The 21,893-nt window shown below is 42.9% G+C and overlaps 1 protein-coding gene across 1 annotated transcript; it reads left to right on the plus strand.

Moving 5' to 3' along the window:
- The first annotated feature begins 12,186 nt into the window (after positions 1–12,186).
- On the plus strand, positions 12,187–21,374 carry calm3a (calmodulin 3a (phosphorylase kinase, delta)). The gene is made up of 6 exons (XM_023813772.2): positions 12,187–12,756; positions 15,036–15,066; positions 15,981–16,124; positions 17,765–17,871; positions 18,545–18,680; positions 19,584–21,374. Exons 1-6 carry the CDS (start codon positions 12,754–12,756, stop codon positions 19,610–19,612), a joined length of 450 nt encoding a protein of 149 aa, XP_023669540.1. The 5' UTR covers positions 12,187–12,753; the 3' UTR covers positions 19,613–21,374.
- The last annotated feature ends 519 nt before the right edge of the window (positions 21,375–21,893 follow it).

The following is a 21,893-nucleotide window of genomic DNA, read 5'->3' on the forward strand; positions in this document are numbered from 1 at the left end:
TAATTGGAGTTACTAAATTGCCCATAGGTGTGCATGTGTGAGTGAAAGGTGTGTGAGTGTGCCCTGCGATGGGCTGGCCCCCTGTCCAGGGTTGTTCCCTACCTCGTGCCCATTGCTTCCGGTATAGGCTCTGGACCCCCCGCAACCCGATAGGATAAAGCGGGTTGGAAAATGAATGAATGAATGAATGAATGAATGAATGTAGTACAATGTTCAAGGTCAGACTGGCCATCTGGAACACTGGGAGATTTCTGGCTCACCAGTGAGGTTTCCAAGCTGGCCAACCCGCCATGCGCACGCTTTGAAATTCACAAATAATGGCACAAGCATGTAGTACTGTAAATCAGTACAAGTGGCATGACCCAGCTTTGTGTGCATGCATACATCATAAAGAGCCCTTAGGGTGGTCCGGGGTCCGGGCTCTGTCCGTGCCTGCGTGGCCGGCCTCCCGGGGGGGGGTCGGCGCGTTGCCGCCTGTGGCTGTGGGGTTCCTGCCTCGTGCTCGCCGGTGGGGGGCGCCCGGTGCCTCCTTCCCTGCCTTCCTTGGGTGGGCGGGGGCCCGGGTACCTGGCCGCTGTGGGGCGGCTGGTTCCGTGACCCGTCGGGGCTTTCCCGGCCGTCTGGGGGCCCCGGGGCGGTGTTGTTGTGGCCTCGCACACACACTGGGAATCATTCCATGTTAACCTGCACACTCATACATACACTCACAACACACAAACATACACACATACACATATGCGTACACACACACATACACGTATGCGTACACACACACACATACACGTACATATGCACACGCACACATACACACACTTTCATATCAACACACATACACTTAGAATGCGCACACACGCAGACATGCGCGCACACACAAACACAAGAGAGTCTAGGGCTCTCTTCCCCTATTTTATCCCTCTTTCCCCTTATCTGGGTGTGTGTGTGTGAGAGTGTGTGAAAGTTGGTGTGTGGCTTCCACTCCCTCCTCTCAGATGCAGATACGGGTACGACGATATTTAGACAGTGTTCCTGGTGGTCTGCTTATGCATATATATTTATTTTCTTTCATTGGTATTAACGTATTTAATTCCAGAAGCAGATACTGGCACAAGCACATTCCCATGTCATAATGGTACCACTGGTTTCTTTGTGTGTATACTGTTTGTGTGTGTCCCTGGGTCTTATCTTTCAGATACAGCAGCTGGTGTGATGATACGGTGTAAAGCAGCAAGATGCAGAAGCTGTTCTCTTATTACTCTTTCCTTTTTGTTCTACTGTTTGTTATGTATTATTTCTCTTCCCTGTCTCTCTCTCTTTCTGACCCCCCTCCTTATTTTATTTTTATTATGTATTTATTCATTTTTCTACTTCCTGTCTCTCACCCCTTTCACTATCTCTTTCCCACTAACCCCCCCTGTCAGCTCCGGCTTTGTGGCGCATTGACATAAAAATGATTAATAAAGAGTATACCTCAAGTAACAAGAGGAGCTTAAATCCGAAGCTCCACTTGTTAAAATAAAAGTGTTGGCACAATAAGGCACCCAGACTAACATCCTGCTTGCTAAACTGCCAGACACGACAAGGGGGAAAAAAAATAAATAAAAATAAAGAGCCCTTAGCGAAACTTTCTCTTGGATTCCTGTGAGGTTATGAGGGCATCTGAATGTGTGTGAAGATCGCTGGCATGATCTCTTTCAGATCTGCTTATCTAATCTCAGCATGAAGACGTGGGTCTCTAAATCTGTTACGATCACGTGTGTTGCCTGAGCAAAAAAAAAAAAAAAAAAAAAGTCCACATAATCAGGGGATTGCATTTAAATGCTGAACGGTGGGTGTAATTTCATCCAGTTGTTGCCATCATAAGGTTGCTTTATTTGTCACATGCACAGATGTACAGGTACAACATGCAGTGAAATGAAATTTGTCCCGATCTACCCGACCATACACATACAAACATTACAGGGGTTAGACAGGTCAGGTAGACAGGGGATATAGAAAAACAGAAACAGAATTACATTAGGAAACACGAGGTGAATAAAAAAAACAGCCCCCATACTGTACTCCAATAGGGAATATAATGTAGGAACAGAAAAAAACACCTCAGCAACATAAGCACATGGTCACCACACCTAAGAACAGACTCGTGACTTGCAACAGGGGGGGGGAATGGGGAGTTGGAGGTAGTCCAGCATAGACAACAGCCATCCTGTCCGGCGCCAGTCAACTAAGTCAGCGCCAGTCACAGACCCGCCTGTCCACTCTGGGGGTATGAAGCGGCGAAGGCGTTGGATTGGGGGAGGGTGTCCTTTGTGGTTTGGGTAAAATGATTATTGTTGATGTTGGCATCACACGGGTGGGTGTAATATGCTGATTCCTAAATAAGTTTTTTTACCTTGTGCTGACAAGGAACTGGTCCTCAGGTGGAGCTGACGTGTCCCTGCATTTTTACTGGTTTAAAACAAGATGTGGCACAGACATGGTGCAGGCATAAAGAAGGCGATGACTCACCTTGGGTTCCATGAACATAAGGGGTTTACAAACAAAGTAACCCACCCCAAAAAGCAGAAAGAGAAAAGAAGAAAGAAGAGGGAGGGAGGGAGGGAGGGAGGGAGGGAGGGAGGGAGAAGAAGAAGAAAAAAAAAATGCAGGCACAGAGCATTACACCCATACAATAACATAGAATGACTCTCTGGGGAGAAAAGAAAGGAAGGAACTTAAAAACACAAACCAAACTGAGATAATGAGGATGCAGGAGTGAAGAATTAATAAGACAACCAATCAAATAGAACACAGTAACAAGCAGCAGGTGCAACTAATGGACAGGGATTATCACAGAACAAGAAAGGTTAACAGACAAACAGGAAAACACTAATCTAACACTAGGAAAAACACAAAAACAGTGGACCACATGTGGGAGAACTAAGACAGAAAAGTCAAACAAGAAACCCAAAACACATGAGGCTGGACCTACATAAACAAAGAGTTTGAACCAATGCCCAACAGCAGCTCAGTTATGCAGGAGTCTGCGAGTCGGCATCAACATACTGTTGGTGGAAAAGTGTTACTGGTGGCTCAGTTTTTCTATCACGTTGCAGATGTACGGCCTAAACTTAGATGGTTCATTACAGATATGGCAAACAATCCAAATGGGCTAACAGCTCGAATGCCACGGGGATAATCCAGAGACATTCCAAAGGCACGCCAGAGTGAAAAACAATTTACCGCCCATTTAAATGTGTTCCACTTCATCTGGAATTGGGTGTGGGTGTGTTACAGTCAATTCATAAGGTGGTGCCTGCTAAATAAATATATAACTACGTGATTTTTGACATGTGTGTAATGAGCAGGAGAAGATCATTCTCAGACTGGGAAATCAGAGAGCTTCTGTTTACATAAACATCTAAAAACAACCTACAGCAGTGCAAAATAAGACATGATACTTTTCCTACATAGTAACATTTTGTTCAGCATTGAATTTCTCCTATTGTAATCTTACCCTTTACCTTATGAACAGAATTTCTGTAGTGGCCTTGACAAGATCCTGCCGACTTTAAATTATTAGTTTAATTCCCTCCAAACAAGCTCGATGGGCCGAACGGCCTCCTCTTGTTTGTAACTTTCTTATGTTCTTTAAATTTTAAGGAAATCACAGTTACAGTTCATATCCAGTTGAATGATAATTAGTCATATGTACTGTATCACTTATACAGTAGATCTGGTCTGACACTCAGCATTTTGCTATTCGAGTTTCCAGAGACCCAAAGAGGCTAAAGAGTGCAGAAATTTCAAATTCCCAGGGGGAAATTCTTGTGAATTTAGCAGTAATGTCTCGTCCCAATCGTGCTGATCCTTCTGTGCCACGTTAACCTCATGTTGATTCCCAGTGTTTCACAGCTGTTTTCGATTGTCTGTATTAGTTCGATGTATTTAAGTCCACGTCAGAGTTTGTTTCCCTAGTCCTGTCATTGCAGTGTCGTGCAGTGTACTGTTGTATTGTTGTGCTGTGGTGCCGTGGCTTCCCCTGTTATGCCCTTGCGTTCTCCCATTAAACCCTTTTATTTAACCCCGTTCCTGCTCTCGTTCGCCTGTTTCCCTGGTCCGTGTCCTACGCCGTATGACAAGTATTGCATCTAAAGTGGTCACAAAATAATATTGATAGTCAGGTAAGCAACATGTTGCCCCGCTTCTTTCTGGGATAGACTCCAGGTGCATCCCTGATCATAATACATGTTTAGAAGATGGGTGAATGGATTTATAGTGTAAATTACAGTATTACACTATATTGACCCCAGTGTGAGCCAGCTACCCTTCCCTGATCACCCTCGCTTGTGTATGAGGTCATCGTGTTGAACTTTTCCTGTGCAATTAGTTAAACAGCTCAGTATGAGATATTTTGAGGTCACTCTAATTTCTCCCTGACAGTTTGATTAGCCTTCTGCCTGCTTTTTGGCTTGTCGATAAGCAGCCACGGAACTTCCCACGCACACACTTGATTCGGTGCAACCATATTACATCAATAGCCGAGCCAGATGTCATCGTGTGGGTGGGCTGGCAGAAAATCAGGTGGTCCAGTCCCCTATATAACAATTCACTCGGCAACAAAATCACACCAACTACCATTTTTAATCGGTTTTTAAATGACACGTTAGATTAAGATTAAATGAACAAAAAGAAACACACCCATCTGTAAGACACAATCGTTTTATGATACTGTATGGCTCGCTGTGAATGCTGAATGGGGGGGCCTAGGACCACCCAGCCCCAGCTGTGCCACCCCAGTATCACATTTGCCAATATCTGCTTAATTGGCAATTTTAGACATATCCAGTAACTTCTCAGAGCACAGCACTCAATAAGCTTAATTGTGTCACAGTGCAGAGAGCTGAAACACCATCACACTAAGGCTATAATTCCTAAGTTAAATACTTCTCATTTCATTTTTATCATGGTTCTCCTGGAGGACCCAGATTTAAAACTATCAGGCTATAAGCAAATATCTTTAAACCCCAGCCTGTGTTCCACAATACAGGGTTAGCTACTTATCCTTTCCTCATCCATCAGACAGTTACTCCGCGTATGCTGATAAGCTGTGCTGCGTAATGGCTTTGGCTGTCCTTTACAGCCATCATATGGATCTCAACTATGAGTGTGATGGTTTTGTTACCCTGACGTATTTCAACACCAGTATTATAATAAAACAGAACAAACAGTCACAACATAAACAGATCCAGATCATCAACCATTCCCCTCCCATACTGCAGGCAGCCAAAATCAGGGAAATGGGCTTATCTTTAATTGCCTTGGCCTGATATGAAGATAGGTACAGTAGAAGAATAACCAAAGTCTTCAGTGCACTTTAGAGCTAAATGAAGCAATGGGCAGAAAATAAGTTGTTGTGAAATTCAAATCCTTAGCTTGAGTGATGTCACCACTGGGACCTTGGGAAAGACCCGAACATCCGACTGCTTTGTGAACACTGCCTGATCAGCAATAATTGTACAAAAAAACAGTAGCTGAGTATATTATTGTAAATGCGTCACGCTAGAAGGACAGAAGTGCAGGACGCCAGGAATCGGCGAAATGCGGGGTTGAAGCAAAGTAGAAACAGACGAACAGGCAGCAATGAACGTTGACAATACGGAACAACATATGGAGGTAGAATTGTCAAAACATAATGAGCAGGAGAAGATAATTCTCAGACTGGGAAATCAGAGAGCTTCTGTTTACATAAACATCTAAAAACAACCTACAGCAGTGCAAGTTCTAAGCCATGCATGCTGTGGCAGTCACACAGTGATAACTGCGCTATGATGTCATCACTGCGTGCTGGTTGAGTTCTTATCCTGAAAATCCAACTTTAAACAATATTTGAGTTATTTCAAGATTTCAAGTATCGCTTTTCCTGCTTAGTTTGAAAGTGAAACCTTATGTAATTAAAGGAGAACAACACAAATAATACAGAAACAGGGGGGACATGATCCAGGTATATAAGATTCTAACGGGTCTGGATGCTGTTCATCCAAATGGCTACTTCAATATTAGTTTAAATACTAGAACTCGTAGCCAAAGGTGGAAATTAGCGGAAGAACATTTTAAGCTGAATTTGAGAAAACACTTCTTTACACAGCATGTAGTTAGAGTATGGAATAGTCTTCCTGTTCATGTAGCGGAAGCTAAAACCCTGGGTTCCTTTAAATCAGAGCTAGATAAGATTTTATCAACTCTGAGCTATTAGTTCTCTCCTAACGACCGTGATGAGCCGAATGGCCTCCTCTCGTTTGTAAATCTCTTATGTTCTTATGTTCTTAACAGAATCATCCAGTTTCACATTATCACAACTCCTTGCACAATTAAATTATTAAATTACATTCATGAAATAAATTACCTGTTTTCACTAAGCTTCTTCTCTCACACACAATATTTTGGTTAGATTAATACCAATTGTTTTAACAAAAGAGAGATTTTGAAGACATCTAGATTTAACTTAACACTTTATCAAGCACGGATATATTTCCCATGGGAACGTTACTAAACATAAATACATGAGTCTGCTCAGTCTGGGGACTCTGCCAAGAGTCGTGAATGTTCAATCAAACAGAGTTAAAACCCACATCCTCCGCGTCACTGTCGGCTTCAGCTGATGTGTCGGATGGGTGAGGGTCAGACTCACAGTGCGTCTGCTTTGCCTGTATTGCCAGCAGTTTCTCTGCTTAGCCTTTTGTGGATTCTTCTAGAATTTCGTATTACCGAAGACAGACCAGTTGCGTTCAGATACAGTGTCACGTCACAGGGAATGACGAGGGATTGTCAATCCACCGAGTGGTGCTACAACCCCATCTAGAGGATGAACCATAACAGAATGGTGTGGTGGGAGAAAGGATGAGGAGAAGACAAATTGATGGTGATCATTGATTATGCTGTGATCGTATACTTTGTGTTGTGGCTGCAACAATCCCGGTTCGTATCTGGGTCACGCAAACCTCAGCCAGTAAGTAGTTACTTTTGCGGGTCAGTGGTAGCCTAATGGTTAGGGAAATGCACTTGTTATCCAAAGATTGCTGGTTCAGATCCCTAACCTGTAAAGCGTCCCTGAGGTACCCTGAGGAAGGTACCACCCCCAAGCACTGCTCCACCAGGTGCTGAATTCGCTGCCCCCTGCTAGGTCATGATGTCAGGTATGGGTTAAATGCTGAGGACACATTTCGTTGCTGTGGTGCGTCAACTAATCACTTTCATTGTTTATGTCATGTTAATACGAGACAGACAATAAGACAGCAATGCCGACTGTGGTGGTGGGAATGTCATGGCTTTGTGCTGCTTTGCTGCATCAGCGCACCATCATATAATCCACTATGATTCATTATACCAGTGAGAGTTAGAGGATAATGTAAGACCGTCTGTCATGGCAACCTACCAATGACCCCATAGATTCCAGTAAATCCACTAGGGTTCTGGAAATGTCAAAGCCCAGATCCCATCAAGATTGCTCATTAAAATAAAATTAAAACATTAATATTGCACATCTGACATTACATTGAATTAAGAGTTTTTTCTTTGCTCCAAGAAGTTGCAGATGTCTTGTTGGATAGATAGATGAACACGGCTTCAGTTCTCAATCCTCTCCTCAGAGGCACAGCAGCAAGTCCGTGTATTTGTTACATTTCACATCCAGCTCAATTAATTAAAAGATTGAATTATTCAAATAACTCAACGAGGTGCTGATTAGCAGAGTATCAACATTTGCTAGTGGTCAAGTAAAAAAATATATGGGTATATTGCATGGGCGTCGCCACCATTAAATCTGAGGGGGAAGTGTCCCCCTCACATTTCATAATTATTCGCTTGGACCCCCCGCCCCCCCACATTTAACATAAAATATTGATTCACCCAGTGCTGTTTCTATTGATTCGTGAAAGAATCAATTCCAATTGATCGATATGAGAATACATATACGGCATCTAATTCATTAAAGAAATTCTGGGTGAGGGCCCCAGACCCCCCGCCAGTGTGTGTCCCCCCCCCCACATTCAAAATGCTTCTGACACCCCTGGTATATTGGATGGTTGCAGCAAATACTGGGGTGACTTTTCGTAATATTTTTTTAATGACCAAGCCAACGAATATTGAAGGATCATTTAAACATAATTTTCTTTAAGAGGGCTGTATGTTAAAAAAGGAAAATAGTTTACATGGGGTGTACTTACTTTTTCAGATGATTGTGTCTCACTGCTGTATGCAAAAGAATTCCACCTCGGATCAATAAAGTCGTCTTCTATGGCAAAAGCAGTATCAGAATGGTGGTTTTGTAAGGAGATGCGTCCATCTAGTGGAATATACGTTGAACTACACCTTTCATCCATCTTCTAACTGCTTATCTTATAAAAATATAAAGAGTCAGAAATCGTGGAGCCTACAGGGCACAGCCCAGTGGAAACCAACATGGCATGAAGAGGACATATAAGCCGGAAATAGGGGGACGGCGGACCCCCCCCTCCCCTCCATCCTATCACTCTTAGAGTCTGACCTACGCCCTCTACATCTTTCACCACGTCCTCAGTAATGTCACATGAACAGATATCTATTTAGGGCTGAATAATTTAGAGGAGGGCGGGGGGATCACTTTGTGATATTTATGAATTTTTCGATCGCCGTTTCTGCTATTTGACGCGTTTCTGTCCTGATACGCATCAAAACGGATACGACTTATCTGTCATTATGCATCTGTGCGTGACTGAAGCCAATTAGAATTCACATGCAGGGCGATACACCTAAGGAAGACTGTAGTCCTATATCAGACAAAATCATTTTATCATATGGATCAGTTCAGATTTCTTTTAGTTACGTTATGTTTAGTTGTGAAATAATGTTCATCTTTATTTTAAAAATATTTTTAAATCATTCTTACATTGCATCCTTTGACGATGTAATTATTGCATGTCTGCGGGAAAAGGTAACCCAACCGTAGGCAGGTAAGGTAACAGGACACCACTGGGTCACAGCTGCACAATTGTGTAATCTTATAGTCCAGGGCCAGTTCTCCCTGCAGTGGATCTATAGGGCATATCATGCTAGGCTACCTCACTTCCATGACTCTGGTGGCCTCATACTTTGAATGTATATCTATATTTAGATATAAAGCAATATGGGAAGAGTAAGGGTGTAACTTTGGTTTGAACATTAGGGTCTTCGGCCATTTAGACTATTGGAGGGGTTGTATTAGCCAGTTTTGATTACTAGCCCTCCCATAATTTGCGACCATGGAGAAGAGTAAGATTTGAATTTTCACATAAATGCTTGATACAAATTCTACCACCTCCCCCCAGTGATGGGAAAAACAAGTGTTTTATAACTTGTTGAATTGATTTTGAATGTTAACAGGCTTGGCACCCCTAAAGGTCCAAGCCGGTTCCCTGTCTTACAGAGGTACAGCTCGCAATGCTGTAAAGGAAATGTGCAGGATCACTGGAACCACTGTACACCATGTGTTGTGGGTGATTAGGGGCCCTAGTAATTCATCAGTGGTTCTGTAATTGCACATTTTATCATTTATCCACTGTCATTGATCGTCGGACTGCATTTGTAATTTTGGTAAATTCCCACAGTAGGTAAAACTGGGTGCACCTTGTAATCAATTAGATTATATGCAAATTATTTTCGCTTTCACAACAATATGGTATTTTTTGTAGCATAATTGATTTTTTCCCCCATAGATGTGATCATTGACCTGCTGTTGCTTTTAGTGGCAAAATATTCCTAATACATAGCATAGTTATTTTGCTATTTTAATAATAATTCGTATAGTGGTTAGTAATCCCAGCTGTTACTCAGGAGACTGGGGTTTGATTCCCAGACAGAATTTAGAATCTAGTGAATTTAGAATTTAGTGACAGGGAGGGGCCAGTGGGTTAGGCTACTGCGCCTAAGACTGGACAATCGGCAACTCAACTCTCCCAGATGACAGAGTGATTTCATGTTGGACCCTTGAGTAAGACCCCTAACCCACAATAGCTCTAGGGACTGTCTGACCTCGCTTTCTCAAAAAAAAAATGTATATTGCTTTAGATAAGAGTGTCTGTTAAAATAAATGCAATCCATAGTATTGACCAAGCATGTCACGATCATAATGTAACAAATACTCAGCGATTCTATAGATCTGTCTGAGAAACTCGTCATAGCTGTTGTTTTACCTTATTTATATGGCCCGGGTAGTGGCTTTAACTCTTTCTGTAGAAATTGAACGTTTTGAAAAATGTTAACATTTTAACATGTTAACATCTGCGAGCCTCCATATCCCCCAATCAATCTCAGTGTTGCACTGTCTGCTGATTTTAATAGTTGTCTTATTAGTTTCTTGCTTTCTTTGGAAGATGTTGTGTGGCTTTTTCCTCTACTGTGAAGCTCTTCAGCTCTGGCCCTCAATTCTAGATCCAGGCCTTCTTTTCAGTTCTCCCAGGTAATTAGTTTAATAAATACTGATTCTGATTGGCTGGAGGCTTCACACCTGGCTCACAGGAAAAGGAAGGCTGGAAAACCAGCAGGGCTCAGCCTTGAGGACCGGGATTTGGGTAGCCCTGCCCTACTCCTTACATTTGTAACTAGACATTCATTGGAAGATTGTAATTGTAATTGTAAATGCATTCTAAGTATTCTAATATTCACTTCACAATTTCCCTGTATTGCTCTTACATTTATTCATATTTAAATAAATCAACACCATATTTATCATCATTATTTCAAATTTATTTCATTTTCAAGCAACACAAACTCTCCAATATTTTTATGTTATTCTGGCACTGATTCAGTCATAACAGTAATCCGAGACTAAGATACAATGATTTGCCTTTTTAAAAAGCAAGCAATGCATAGTGGCATTCAGCATTAAAGGCCATAGTGACTAGATTACATCAGGGCAGTTATGAGGAAGAACACAGAGTTATATATCAGTAAAATTATTAAAGTTTATTGTTTATTTTATGATGATCTCACCTTTAACAATTTGCCATAACAAAGTTGCAACAAAATTTGCGTGAATTAAACAGACCAAACAGTCATATAAATTTTATAAGACAATTAAGGGAAATTTCTGCATGGACTGTCATCCTCTAGCTACCATAACACTTGCTATTAAAATCTAGGAAAAAAATCTTACTAGCAACTGTTTTCTGAGAAATATAGCAAACTATTGTGTTTAACATAAAATTAAGCAATAAAAGTCAGTGTCTTTAAATTATGTGAAAACTGTTCTTTAAGATTCTGAAAGTTTAACAGTGTGATTCCAACACTAAAGTCTTAACCTTGATTAATATACCATATAGAATGAAGAGGTAATTCATAGCACACAACAGTGAAGCAGGCTCCTTTATTAATAATATTTCATTGTTTAGCAGCAAACAGCTTAAAATATTACCTATTTATACATTTGCATGGCTTACTGGTGTAATTCGGGTTAAGTACCTATTTCATGGGTACAGTAGCAAAGCCCATCTGGGATTTGAATTGTGATCCTTCAAGTTGCCCACCCACAACCTTAATCACCATGCTACCCCACTGGCCCAAATGTGCTCAAACCTGTATGTGCTTATCTTGCAACATGGTGAGATAAAGTGTTTATTATGGAGTCTGCAAAACATACAATTTAATGCAATTCTAATATGTACTTTTACATTCACTGCATGTAAGGCCTCACCGGCAAATGTAAGAGTAAGCAAATCTTGCTTCCCACTTTGCAATGTAGAATGTATAGCATGTCAGTACACCCGCAGAGTAATCTTCTTTTTTAGAAATGTACATTTAACAGGTTATAATATTATTAATATTACTATTCGTTATTTAGTCATTAATCAACAATTTATTACATTTTATAGTCACATTCGTTAAATGTCGCTTACATTCGTTTTATCTAAAGCCCATCGTGTAAAAACAGAAAAACAATATAAAACAGCACACAAAATAAATATTAATACCATACAACTACTATAAAATCTTTCGTTTCAGTTTCCGTTTTTTTCCGCAATGGTTGAACCCAATTTGACGCATTGCAGGTAACAAGTAACCAATTACCACAGGCCTGTCTTTTTCCACACATTCTGAACCAATAAGATGCGGCGTTTCATTTCCACGGTTAAATTCGTTTATCTTTGTTTTTCTTGTAGGAACTTAACGCTGTTTTTCTTATAGTGTTTCGTTAAACAGCTCGCCGGCCACAATTAACGACAGCTGTATAAAAAAGGTTTTCCTTTTACCAGCGTTAATCTACAAGTAGTGCGCAGTGCCGCTCCGCAGTGTGTCCGCCGATACATACATCACACACGTGCGCTCTTGCAGCCTCCCCACACCGTTTTAGCGTAGGGGGGCTTTAGAACGACTCGCAGTTCAGCTACCGGCGGCCTTTTTGCGCAGTCTGCAAATAGTGCAGCCCGGCGTTCAGTTATTGCTGAGCAGCGCGGCTGCTGTCGAGACAATTTAAATAAAAGAGCTGCCGAAGTCGGTCGAGGCGTAAATAAAGTGCGGCGTTCTGGCGCACTTTCCGGGCTGCGGTTTATGAACGGACTCACTCGCGTGGGGTAAATGATGTCATCGAGCGGAGGGATATAGTACAAATGAGACTACACAGGTGGTGAGGACGACGCGACGTACGGCAGCTTTAGAGGAGCCGGTCCGCATCGGGTTTTTATGCTTCGCACCCATCTAAGGCAGCAATAGATTGCATTTCCTTCTCTTTACGCGCAAGGCTTACGAACACTCCGAAGCAACACAATGGTGAGTATACTGTATATTGGCGACGTCGTTTTTTTTGCTTGATTGTTAACTGTGTCAGGATTTTGCACCAACTATTCACCAACTGCACTGGTGCTACTGTATAAATACAGCCGATTTCGTATTGCTGCAAAAAAAACGACTTGCATTCACTATATTTGCAGTTAACAAATACTGACTGCCTAAGCAGTGTTTGACTTCAGTTACAGTATATTGCAGAAACGGTAGTTACGGGAAGCGTTTGCACGGACAGATTTTAATTATTTCCTTTTTCTGAGCGAGTGACGGGAGGATTGAATTAATCCACTGCACGCCTTATCTTATCCGGCCTGCATACTGGCAACTTGACCATGGCGAGAGATGGATCTAGTCGACACCCTGTTTTTCGAAGCTCGTTTGCAGGGTCCAGCTTGGCTGGAGCGGGATCGACTCGTCAGGCTTAAATCTGAAACCCATTTTTTCGTTTCTCGGGCGCTCATAATGCGTTGTTTTATTATATTCGCTTATTTGTTTTTGCATATTGAAGAAATATCAATACACCGGGGCATTTTATTGAATGCTGATTTTTAGGAGGGGCGCCAGTCCGGCGATGGCACCGCTGCTCACTACCCTTGCATGGCGGTACATGTAAAACGCATCCATTCAGGCAGCTATGTTAATGTGTAAAGCTCTTAGGCATCTTGCATATGTGGTGATACTTTTATATAATATCAGTCCTGCATGGTAAGTTGGAGGATGTGGGGTAGCGTGGAGGGGGCGTAACTAGCGTTAGTCAGTGGTGTTAAAAATAGGCAAAACCATGCCGCCAGCAACTGCCTTGCTGTCTGCCAATATGCATGTCGGACTACAGAGTTTGTAACCTGCACATTTGAAGTAGCCAGCTGTATATTGCACACACGACTGCTTTTTGGAAATATACGTTGTCGCTGAAGTTTTGATCGGGCAAAGCCATTTTTCCAAACGTGTTGCTTGACAGGGCTTGTTTCCTCGATGGCCGCGGTCTGCTTTGAGCAACAAGCGTCACCCCCACATCATATGACTAGAAATTGTTCCGCACTCGTTTGTCAACTTATCTTATCAGACGTGCGCGCACGGTGCCGTTGCATATTGCACCATAAAAATACGACTGTACTGCAGCTTGTTGTTCATGAATGATCCTCACCTCCCCAGTCCCACCCCCCCGTCACATACTCCAACCCCCCCCCTGCATTGAACCAAATCATGGTTGCTGCAGCAGGCTGACAGTCAAACCGCAGTGCACGCATACAAGAATAATACGGCTTATTAAGAAACGTCTGGCTGCTCAGACATCTTGGATTCTTTGTCACGTGCGCTGCTGCATTGTGCACTTTTTTTGCGCTGGATGTTGCTTTTCCTTTTCTGCGTGTTTTGGGGGGGGAGGTCCCTCTGGCAATCTGGCGCACTGTGCCATTGCAGTCTTGCAGTTTCTGGTTAGCCACCAGATTCTCTAGAAGGTTCAGGGTCAAGAACGCAGGCAGTGAATGGTGAGATGATGAACACACCAGCTGCACAAGCAGAGTATGCATTTTTTTTCTTCCCAAGGCTGAAGTCTTCAAACACGCTGTGGTGCCACTCTCATATGAGGCTTTTCACTGCATGCACTGGCGCGGATTTGTAAATTCTCATCTTTTGCTCTGTGCCGTGTTCCTTAGCGATGCATGAATGCAGCAAGCACGCCTCCTTCCTTTTGGAAGCGTCCAGCAAACATCTGCTTCGACTTGATGTTTGAGCCGTGCTTGCATTTTGGACAGGAAGGATTTCATTTTTCCTGGTTGTGTGTGTGTGTGTGTGTGTGTGTGTGTGTGTGTGTGGATGCTCATTCCTATGGAAATAAGACCTGCCAGAGATCACTGCGGTAGCCGTGTACCCACACGACAAACCTGCACTGGGCATCACATTTCTTCAGCAACCATGCAGTTAAAAAAAAGGTATCTTTCAAAATATGGCAGAATACGGCAATACTTTTTTTTTATTATTATTAAATTGTGCCACACTTACAGCCCTGTTAATGCCACGCTAATTATATTCCATGCGCCTGTTCCAGGATGTGAAGTATTTATACCCGTCCTTCAAAGCATTCCCTCTGTCTGAAGTGTGTGACTGCAGCACCCGCAGAGGAGATTTTGAGTGAAAGCTAGGGAGAAGTCCGCACGCTTCGGCTAGGAAGGCCAAACACCTCCGTACCATTCAGCGTGGCTCCTTCCTTGAAATCTGTCAGTCATACTCATCTATTGTTTTTTTCTGCTCCCCCCCCCAAACAGGCTGACCAGCTTACTGAAGAGCAGATTGCCGGTGAGTAAGTTATTGCATTCACGCTCACAATGTGTAAACACAGTTTTGGGTGCAGCCACCTGTCTGAAGTTTACAATGCTGGAGAAACGGAGGGGGGGGGGGGGGGGATTCAAGACTGAAAATAGCTCAAAGGTTAAAGGTTTCGATCAATTCAAAGGTTTACTAATGGAGACCTTTTCATATATGTATATGACATTCAGAGCATATTTCAGCTGTATATTCCTGCCTTCTGGGAGTTGAGAAGGTTCTTGAAAGTCCTCTGCTGCAGATCTGTGTAGATGACCACGTTCTCTCATTTCTGACTGCTATAGATGTGAGTTATCCCACCTCCTACTAGTTTAGTGGGCGTACAGTAGCGGCAGAATTCGCATGCGGCCCCAGTACGAACGGGCTGGGGAAGGTGTGTGGAAACTTCACAATGACGTTTGTTGTGTAATAGCGGCTGTCAGCAGTGCAGGTTCCTCAGTGGTGTCAGCATAGATGCTTATCTCCTGTTCCAGCGTTTGTAGCGTTTGTTTCTGTACTGAAGCAGTAATGCCTTTGAAGCTATTCTAGGATAGGATTTAAAAAATGCTGTCAAAGTTCATGTCGCCCTCTTTATTTTGAACTTATTCTGCATCGAAAATCAGGGTTATTTGGCTTTTATTAGTTTTGTCATTAGCTAATTTCCTTGGACGGACATGCTAAATTTATCGGTGAACCATTTTAGGTGCAAATCCCTGCTGAGTACGATTAAACAGACTATACTTTTTCTTGAAGTGAAATTAACGTAATCAAATGTTTCCGCTAATTTCGTAGAGTCATCCGGCATCATTTGGATGAAATGAGCGCTTTGGCGTTGGCACTGCTGTGGAGTGCATCGCTGCTGTTGGTGACGATGATAATCAGTAGCGTCTCTCCTTACCCACCCCCAGAGTTCAAGGAGGCCTTTTCGCTCTTCGACAAGGATGGAGACGGCACCATAACCACCAAAGAGCTGGGCACCGTGATGAGGTCACTGGGCCAGAACCCCACAGAGGCAGAGCTACAGGATATGATCAACGAAGTGGATGCAGATGGTGAGGGGGGGGGTTTCCACTCTGGCTTTTCTGACGTACCTTTCTTGTAGATCCTGAGGTGACGTAGACGTAGCTCTAAGGCCCCTATACCTAACGAACATAGAACATTATTAACGGTGATTGTAATTTGTAATGCATGTAATGTAATTTGCCCACAGAAACTCACTGTCTGTGCCAGCGAGAGTCCAAACCCACTTAGCTTCTCTACAAAACTGTGAATTTCAGTTAAATATTTAAGTATAACCAAGCACTTACCTCTGACTTGTAACAAAAATGGCTGTCCGTTTAGTTTGTTTTTGGGCTTTATATATGTGTTTCATCAGCACAGCTGACTGCTGATATGGGGGCGGGGGTGGGGTGGGTTGGGGGGGAGGGGGTGACGTGCTACTTCCTCAGACATTTCTATCTTTGGTGGCTATTTCACTGATTATATTCATTTTCACTGCAAGGTTTTACCAGCAGTGGAGATGCATGGTAACAATATCAGAAGAATTTTAATTTAACAGGATCTTTAGTGTGCAAGTCTCAGTCTGAACACTGTTGACGTCTCTCTGCACACAATATGGAAATAAAACTTTTACTGCACAATAACACTTAGCTGAAAGCCATCTCTCCATTGACTAATATAAAACATCTACAAGAATAATGAAAAGTTTATTGGGATAAGATTATTTGCCAATTAGTGGAATATTACAGACATTACGACTAATTCAGAGTTTTAATGCCGCTAATGGAAAGAGAAATTTAATGTATAATATGGAACAAACAGCAATGTTTGCATTATTCAGGTTTTCCTGCAAAAGCTCTTATAAAAGGATTGCCTTTGATGGCTGATGTCGGAGATCATTTACCTACACAGCGAGCTACCTGATGGGGCACTAATCCTGAGCTGGGTTCTGTGATCAGCATCACTGGGAGCCAATGAGGAAGGGAGGGGAGGCTGGGGGGTCGATCGTATTACAGCAGGAACTGGTGCCACTGGGGGGGGGGGGGGGCTGTTGGCCAAGCCACTGACTGCATAGACTTGTAGTTAAGGTAACTGGTGCCTCTGAGTTGTGGGTTTGGTATGATTGTGTGCATGCATCTGTGTACCCTGCAAGACGGGGGTGTCTCATTCAATCTGTATCTCAGCCCTGTCCTACCTGGGATATACTGCAGGCACAACCCTGACCAAGATAAGTGGTTAGATGATAGATATATGGGTACATTTTCCCAAGAATTGGAGCCCAGCCCATGTGACATTAATTTTAAATGGCAAAACTTGATCTTGAGGTGCTGTGTAATTTTCCTTAATGCACATTGCAATGGCTTGAATGGCAATTAACTCTAGTTTTGCTTGTTCAGAAAGAGGTAAAAGTAGATGTTTGTCTGAAATTTGTTTCTATGGTGATAAATTTATGGGATGGCTGTGTTATGTGATTGCTCCTTATGTACTTTTCCCGAATAGTTTATATGTGGATTTCAAAGTCATAATTGTTGTAATAGGTTTTCGGTTTATTTGTTTGGGTTGGCTTTTGTTTTGTCTGGGCTGTTTCCGTTAGTGAGAGGGACCCTCATAGGTCTGTTCCATGTGCTCCTTGGGTTTGGACTACTGCCCACGCTGTAAATCTGTAAATCTGCCTTCCCTGTTCCATCCACAGGCAACGGAACAATTGACTTCCCGGAGTTTCTGACCATGATGGCCAGGAAGATGAAAGACACGGACAGCGAAGAGGAGATCAGAGAGGCCTTCCGGGTGTTTGACAAGGTGAGGGGGGCCACGTTGCCCCCTGGTGGCCGGGCAAGAGGGGTGCGGACGGGGTCTGGGTGTGGCGCTGTGTCTTAAGCGCCCCCTAGGCTCCGGTGAAGGGAGCACAAGCTTGTTATCTAGCCTCCCGGCTGCAAGGTTCTCTGATGTGATGACGTGTTCCGCGTGTAGGACGTGACCTTAGAGCGGCGCGTGAGCATTCAGAGCCAGTTAGCTCATCCGATCGGGTCGACTTGTTTGTCTGCACCCCCACCCCCCCAGCCAGGTCAGGCCTGCTGTTTCTGTGCCGGTGCCCAGCCTGGACCTCCCTTTGCTGCGTCTCTAGAAGCCTGTGTAGATTTTACTCCAAGGCTAGTTGGTTTTGCAGCGTCAGGGTGAGCGCAGCCCCTATAAACATCAGGATATTTATAGTGATAGCTCAGATCTGTGTAATATCATATTATAAAAATGTAATCTATCAGTTCGCACCTCCTGGTTGAGACGTGCACTCCTCGGGTGAACCTGCCGTGTTTGTTGACCCATCATGATGTCTTTGCTACCTTGCGTCGTGTTCCTTAAGATGGGGGCAGGAGATTTCCGGTGATTACATCTTTGGTATTGTTCCAGTATCAACTGTATTTGTGTTGATTGGCTCGACCATCCTGAGTACAAATCGGAGCCCATCTCCTTGTAGGACGGCAACGGCTACATCAGCGCGGCAGAGCTGCGCCACGTCATGACCAACCTGGGCGAGAAGTTGACGGACGAGGAGGTGGACGAGATGATCCGCGAGGCCGACATCGATGGGGACGGCCAGGTCAACTACGAAGGTGACTTTAAAGAACAAAGTTCCGTTTTAAATGCTAATTGCTCTTTAAACCGCCCTGTTCCACAGCTGCTAAATATGAATCTCAAATACCTGAAATCTTAAAGTAATGGAGACCTTGAAGACAGATGCTCTGTGTTTTTAAAGGCTACTTTAAAACCTGCCGATTTTGTGTACGCTTTGGATTCGTGAAATCGTTATTTCAAAAAAGCTAAGCATTTTTTAAATTCGTAGAAGCCAGTTAAGTATATTTATTTCGCCCCTCCCCATCATGCATGGGTAAAAGAAATGAATTAATAATAAAAATGTGTGTTTGAAGGGTGGGAAGGAGGCTCAGTGGGTAGCAGTGTTACTCCTGGATGCCACAGTCTTCTCCCCCATGCTCATGCTGGTTGGCTAATTGGTGTATCTCAATTGCCCATAGAAAATGATTGTGTATGTGAGCTTTGCAATGGGCTGACACTCTAGCCTTGCGTGTTACGCTGTCTGGGATAGGATCCAGGCCCCCCGCAACTCTGACCAGAATAAGCAGCTAGAAATTGGATGGATGGACGATCTGTGTTTAGCCAGACAGAAACTCCTAAGCTGAGAGACCTTAATTGCTGCCCCCCGCCACTCGGGAAGGAAATTCTTCTAACACAAGAAGGTCCACCAACCATCTGTACGAGGGCTTCTCCGGGATTTGAACCCGTGACCATTTGCGCCCTGAAAAAGAACCATATCCCTAGACCAGGGCTCCCCAGTTCCAGTCCTGGTGGGGGGGGGGAACTGATTAAGGTGTTTGAGCAGGGAGCCTTAGTATGCATTCAATGGTCTATCTTCCCTGAGCAGCTGTTGGTGTCATGCTATCAACTTGCATTGTTAGCTGATTCTCATTGTTTCTCCCCCCACCCCCCCACCCCCACAGAGTTCGTGCAGATGATGACGGCAAAGTGAACCTCGCACCAGGGCCCACGTGACGCCTGTCTCACTCCAGTCACTCTATTTTTAAAAAACCATAAAAAATACAATCCTAATAATAACCTTAACAAATCAACAGAAAAGCTATAAAAAAATCTTAAATGTTAACTCTGTAAATGTGGTTTCGAATTCAGTCTACTTCTGAGGCGTCTGTCGACCAATCGGCTGCGGAACGGCCCCAGTGGGTGTGTGAAGCGACGAAGCTGGGCTGCATGAGACCCCTCCAACTCTGAGAGAAAAAAAGAAAATAAAAAAAATACTAGTTAAATTCTTGCTCTTGCGGCTGAATTTTGAAGGAAGGGTGGCGGCAGAGTGCGAAATGGAGGATAGGAGACGATGAAACCCATCCCCCCCCCCCCCTCCCCACTCGTTGTCAAGGATTTAAAAAACAAACAAACAAACAAAAAAACAGCTTATTGTTGTCCATTTGTAACGTTCTTATCCGTGCAGCTTGCAAGAAAAGCAGAGCTGTTTTCACTGAGAAGTTACAAAAACAAAATTATGCATGCATACGTTTTTTTTTTTTTTTTTTTCTTCCCCTTGATGGAATCCCTTGACAATTGGGGAGTTCTGTGATTGGACGTCCTGGGCAGTGTACAGTCAGGAGGTTTAAACATTTATATATATATTTGTACAAAACGTATTATGGAGGGTTGCTATATGTGCGAGTCAGCGCTGGGTAGGAACTAGGACTCAGTCCCTCCCCCCCCAACCCCCCCCCCCCCCCAAAAGCTCTTCAGCAATGTGTGGAATAAACAGGAGAGTAATTTCTGCAAGTTTAACTTAATTTTTACCTGTTCTGTTTAGTTGCACTATCACTACCATCTGACGTCAACGCAGCGCCACGCTTGGGTTGGGCAGTGTGCCCGTGTTGTTGGTGTAGAACTTAAAAAGACGTGGATCACGACAACATCGCATTCAGTTTAGAGCACATTGCTGTAAATATCTAAACATACAGAAAAATATCAGTACAACTGTAAATGTTATGCTTTTTAAGTGTGTAACAGTCAATATTAAGTGTGTCGTAAACTTTGCATTGCCTAATCTAAATATTAGTATGGCCTGTGAATTCTGTTTAGTTTTCTCTTGGTTTTGAATTGTGCCATAATGTTGAGCCTCAGTTTATTTATTTTTTTGCAAGAAGACTTTTAGAAAACATAGTAGTTATATAAATATTTGCACTTTTGTGTACAATGACTTCAAATCTGTTCTGATTGAGGAGGGAAAAAAACCAAATTTTGCTGCTGTTGCTGCTGCTACAAACTGTCTCTTCCTCTCGTCGTGGTTTCAGACCCTCACGTCGTAGCGATACTGGACTTGTTCCATGCTCTGCTTTGCTGTACCACTAAACCGTACTGTTGAGGTTTGTTTTTTTTATTTTTATATTTTTTTTTGGGAAGGGGTTTGGATGAGAGAGCTGGCAAACGAATGTTACACATTTGAGCTTGTCAGCTTTTAAGCTTGCAAAGGCGGAGAGACATGCTGTGTTTGGAGAGATGATGATGATGATGATGATAATGATGATTGATGAAGGTTATATATAAGGGGGATGGCTTTGTTGCTGGAGAGTTTTAAGTCGTTTAACTTGTGGGTTAAAAAGCTGAATGGATCGTGGCTGCAGAGGAACAATGTAGAAATTTGACTATGAACTGTTGCTGTTCAAATTTGTGAAAGTTGCGTCCAAAATATAAGCTGTGAAATATCAATGTTTTCCAATAAAATAAAAACTATACTCACAGCATTTTGTGCATGGCTGTCCTTTTGCATGGTACTCAAAGATGCTGTAGGTTCTGAGTTAATCAAACTAAAAACTTTTAAGTTATATCACGAATAGGCCACTATTATGAAGATATTCCTTGCATGACAATGAAATCACTGCCAGATATGGGAATTGAACTAGCAACCTTCTGATCATTGGCAGAGAGTCCTAACATCACTTAGGGTGTCTGCTGATTAAACATAAATGGAACCTGCAGAACCACACATACACCCAGATACTGGCACATATAGGTTGGTTTACATAATGTATAATTGTAATTGCTTGAAAACATCTATCTGAATAAGTCTGTGTCTGCATAGAGATATGTCCCTTTCACATCTATATACACTTCTTGGTATTAAAAAATAAATAAAACGAGCAAGTAAAATGAAAACCATAAACTGAAATATTATCAGGGTTAACGGTGAATATCTACACGTTTCCTCTAACAACTATGATCGTAAATTCCAATTAATGACCAATTCATTTATCCGCCTT

The sequence above is a fragment of the Paramormyrops kingsleyae genome, chromosome 17, assembly GCF_048594095.1.
Source record: "Paramormyrops kingsleyae isolate MSU_618 chromosome 17, PKINGS_0.4, whole genome shotgun sequence".
Classification (NCBI taxonomy): domain Eukaryota; kingdom Metazoa; phylum Chordata; class Actinopteri; order Osteoglossiformes; family Mormyridae; genus Paramormyrops; species Paramormyrops kingsleyae.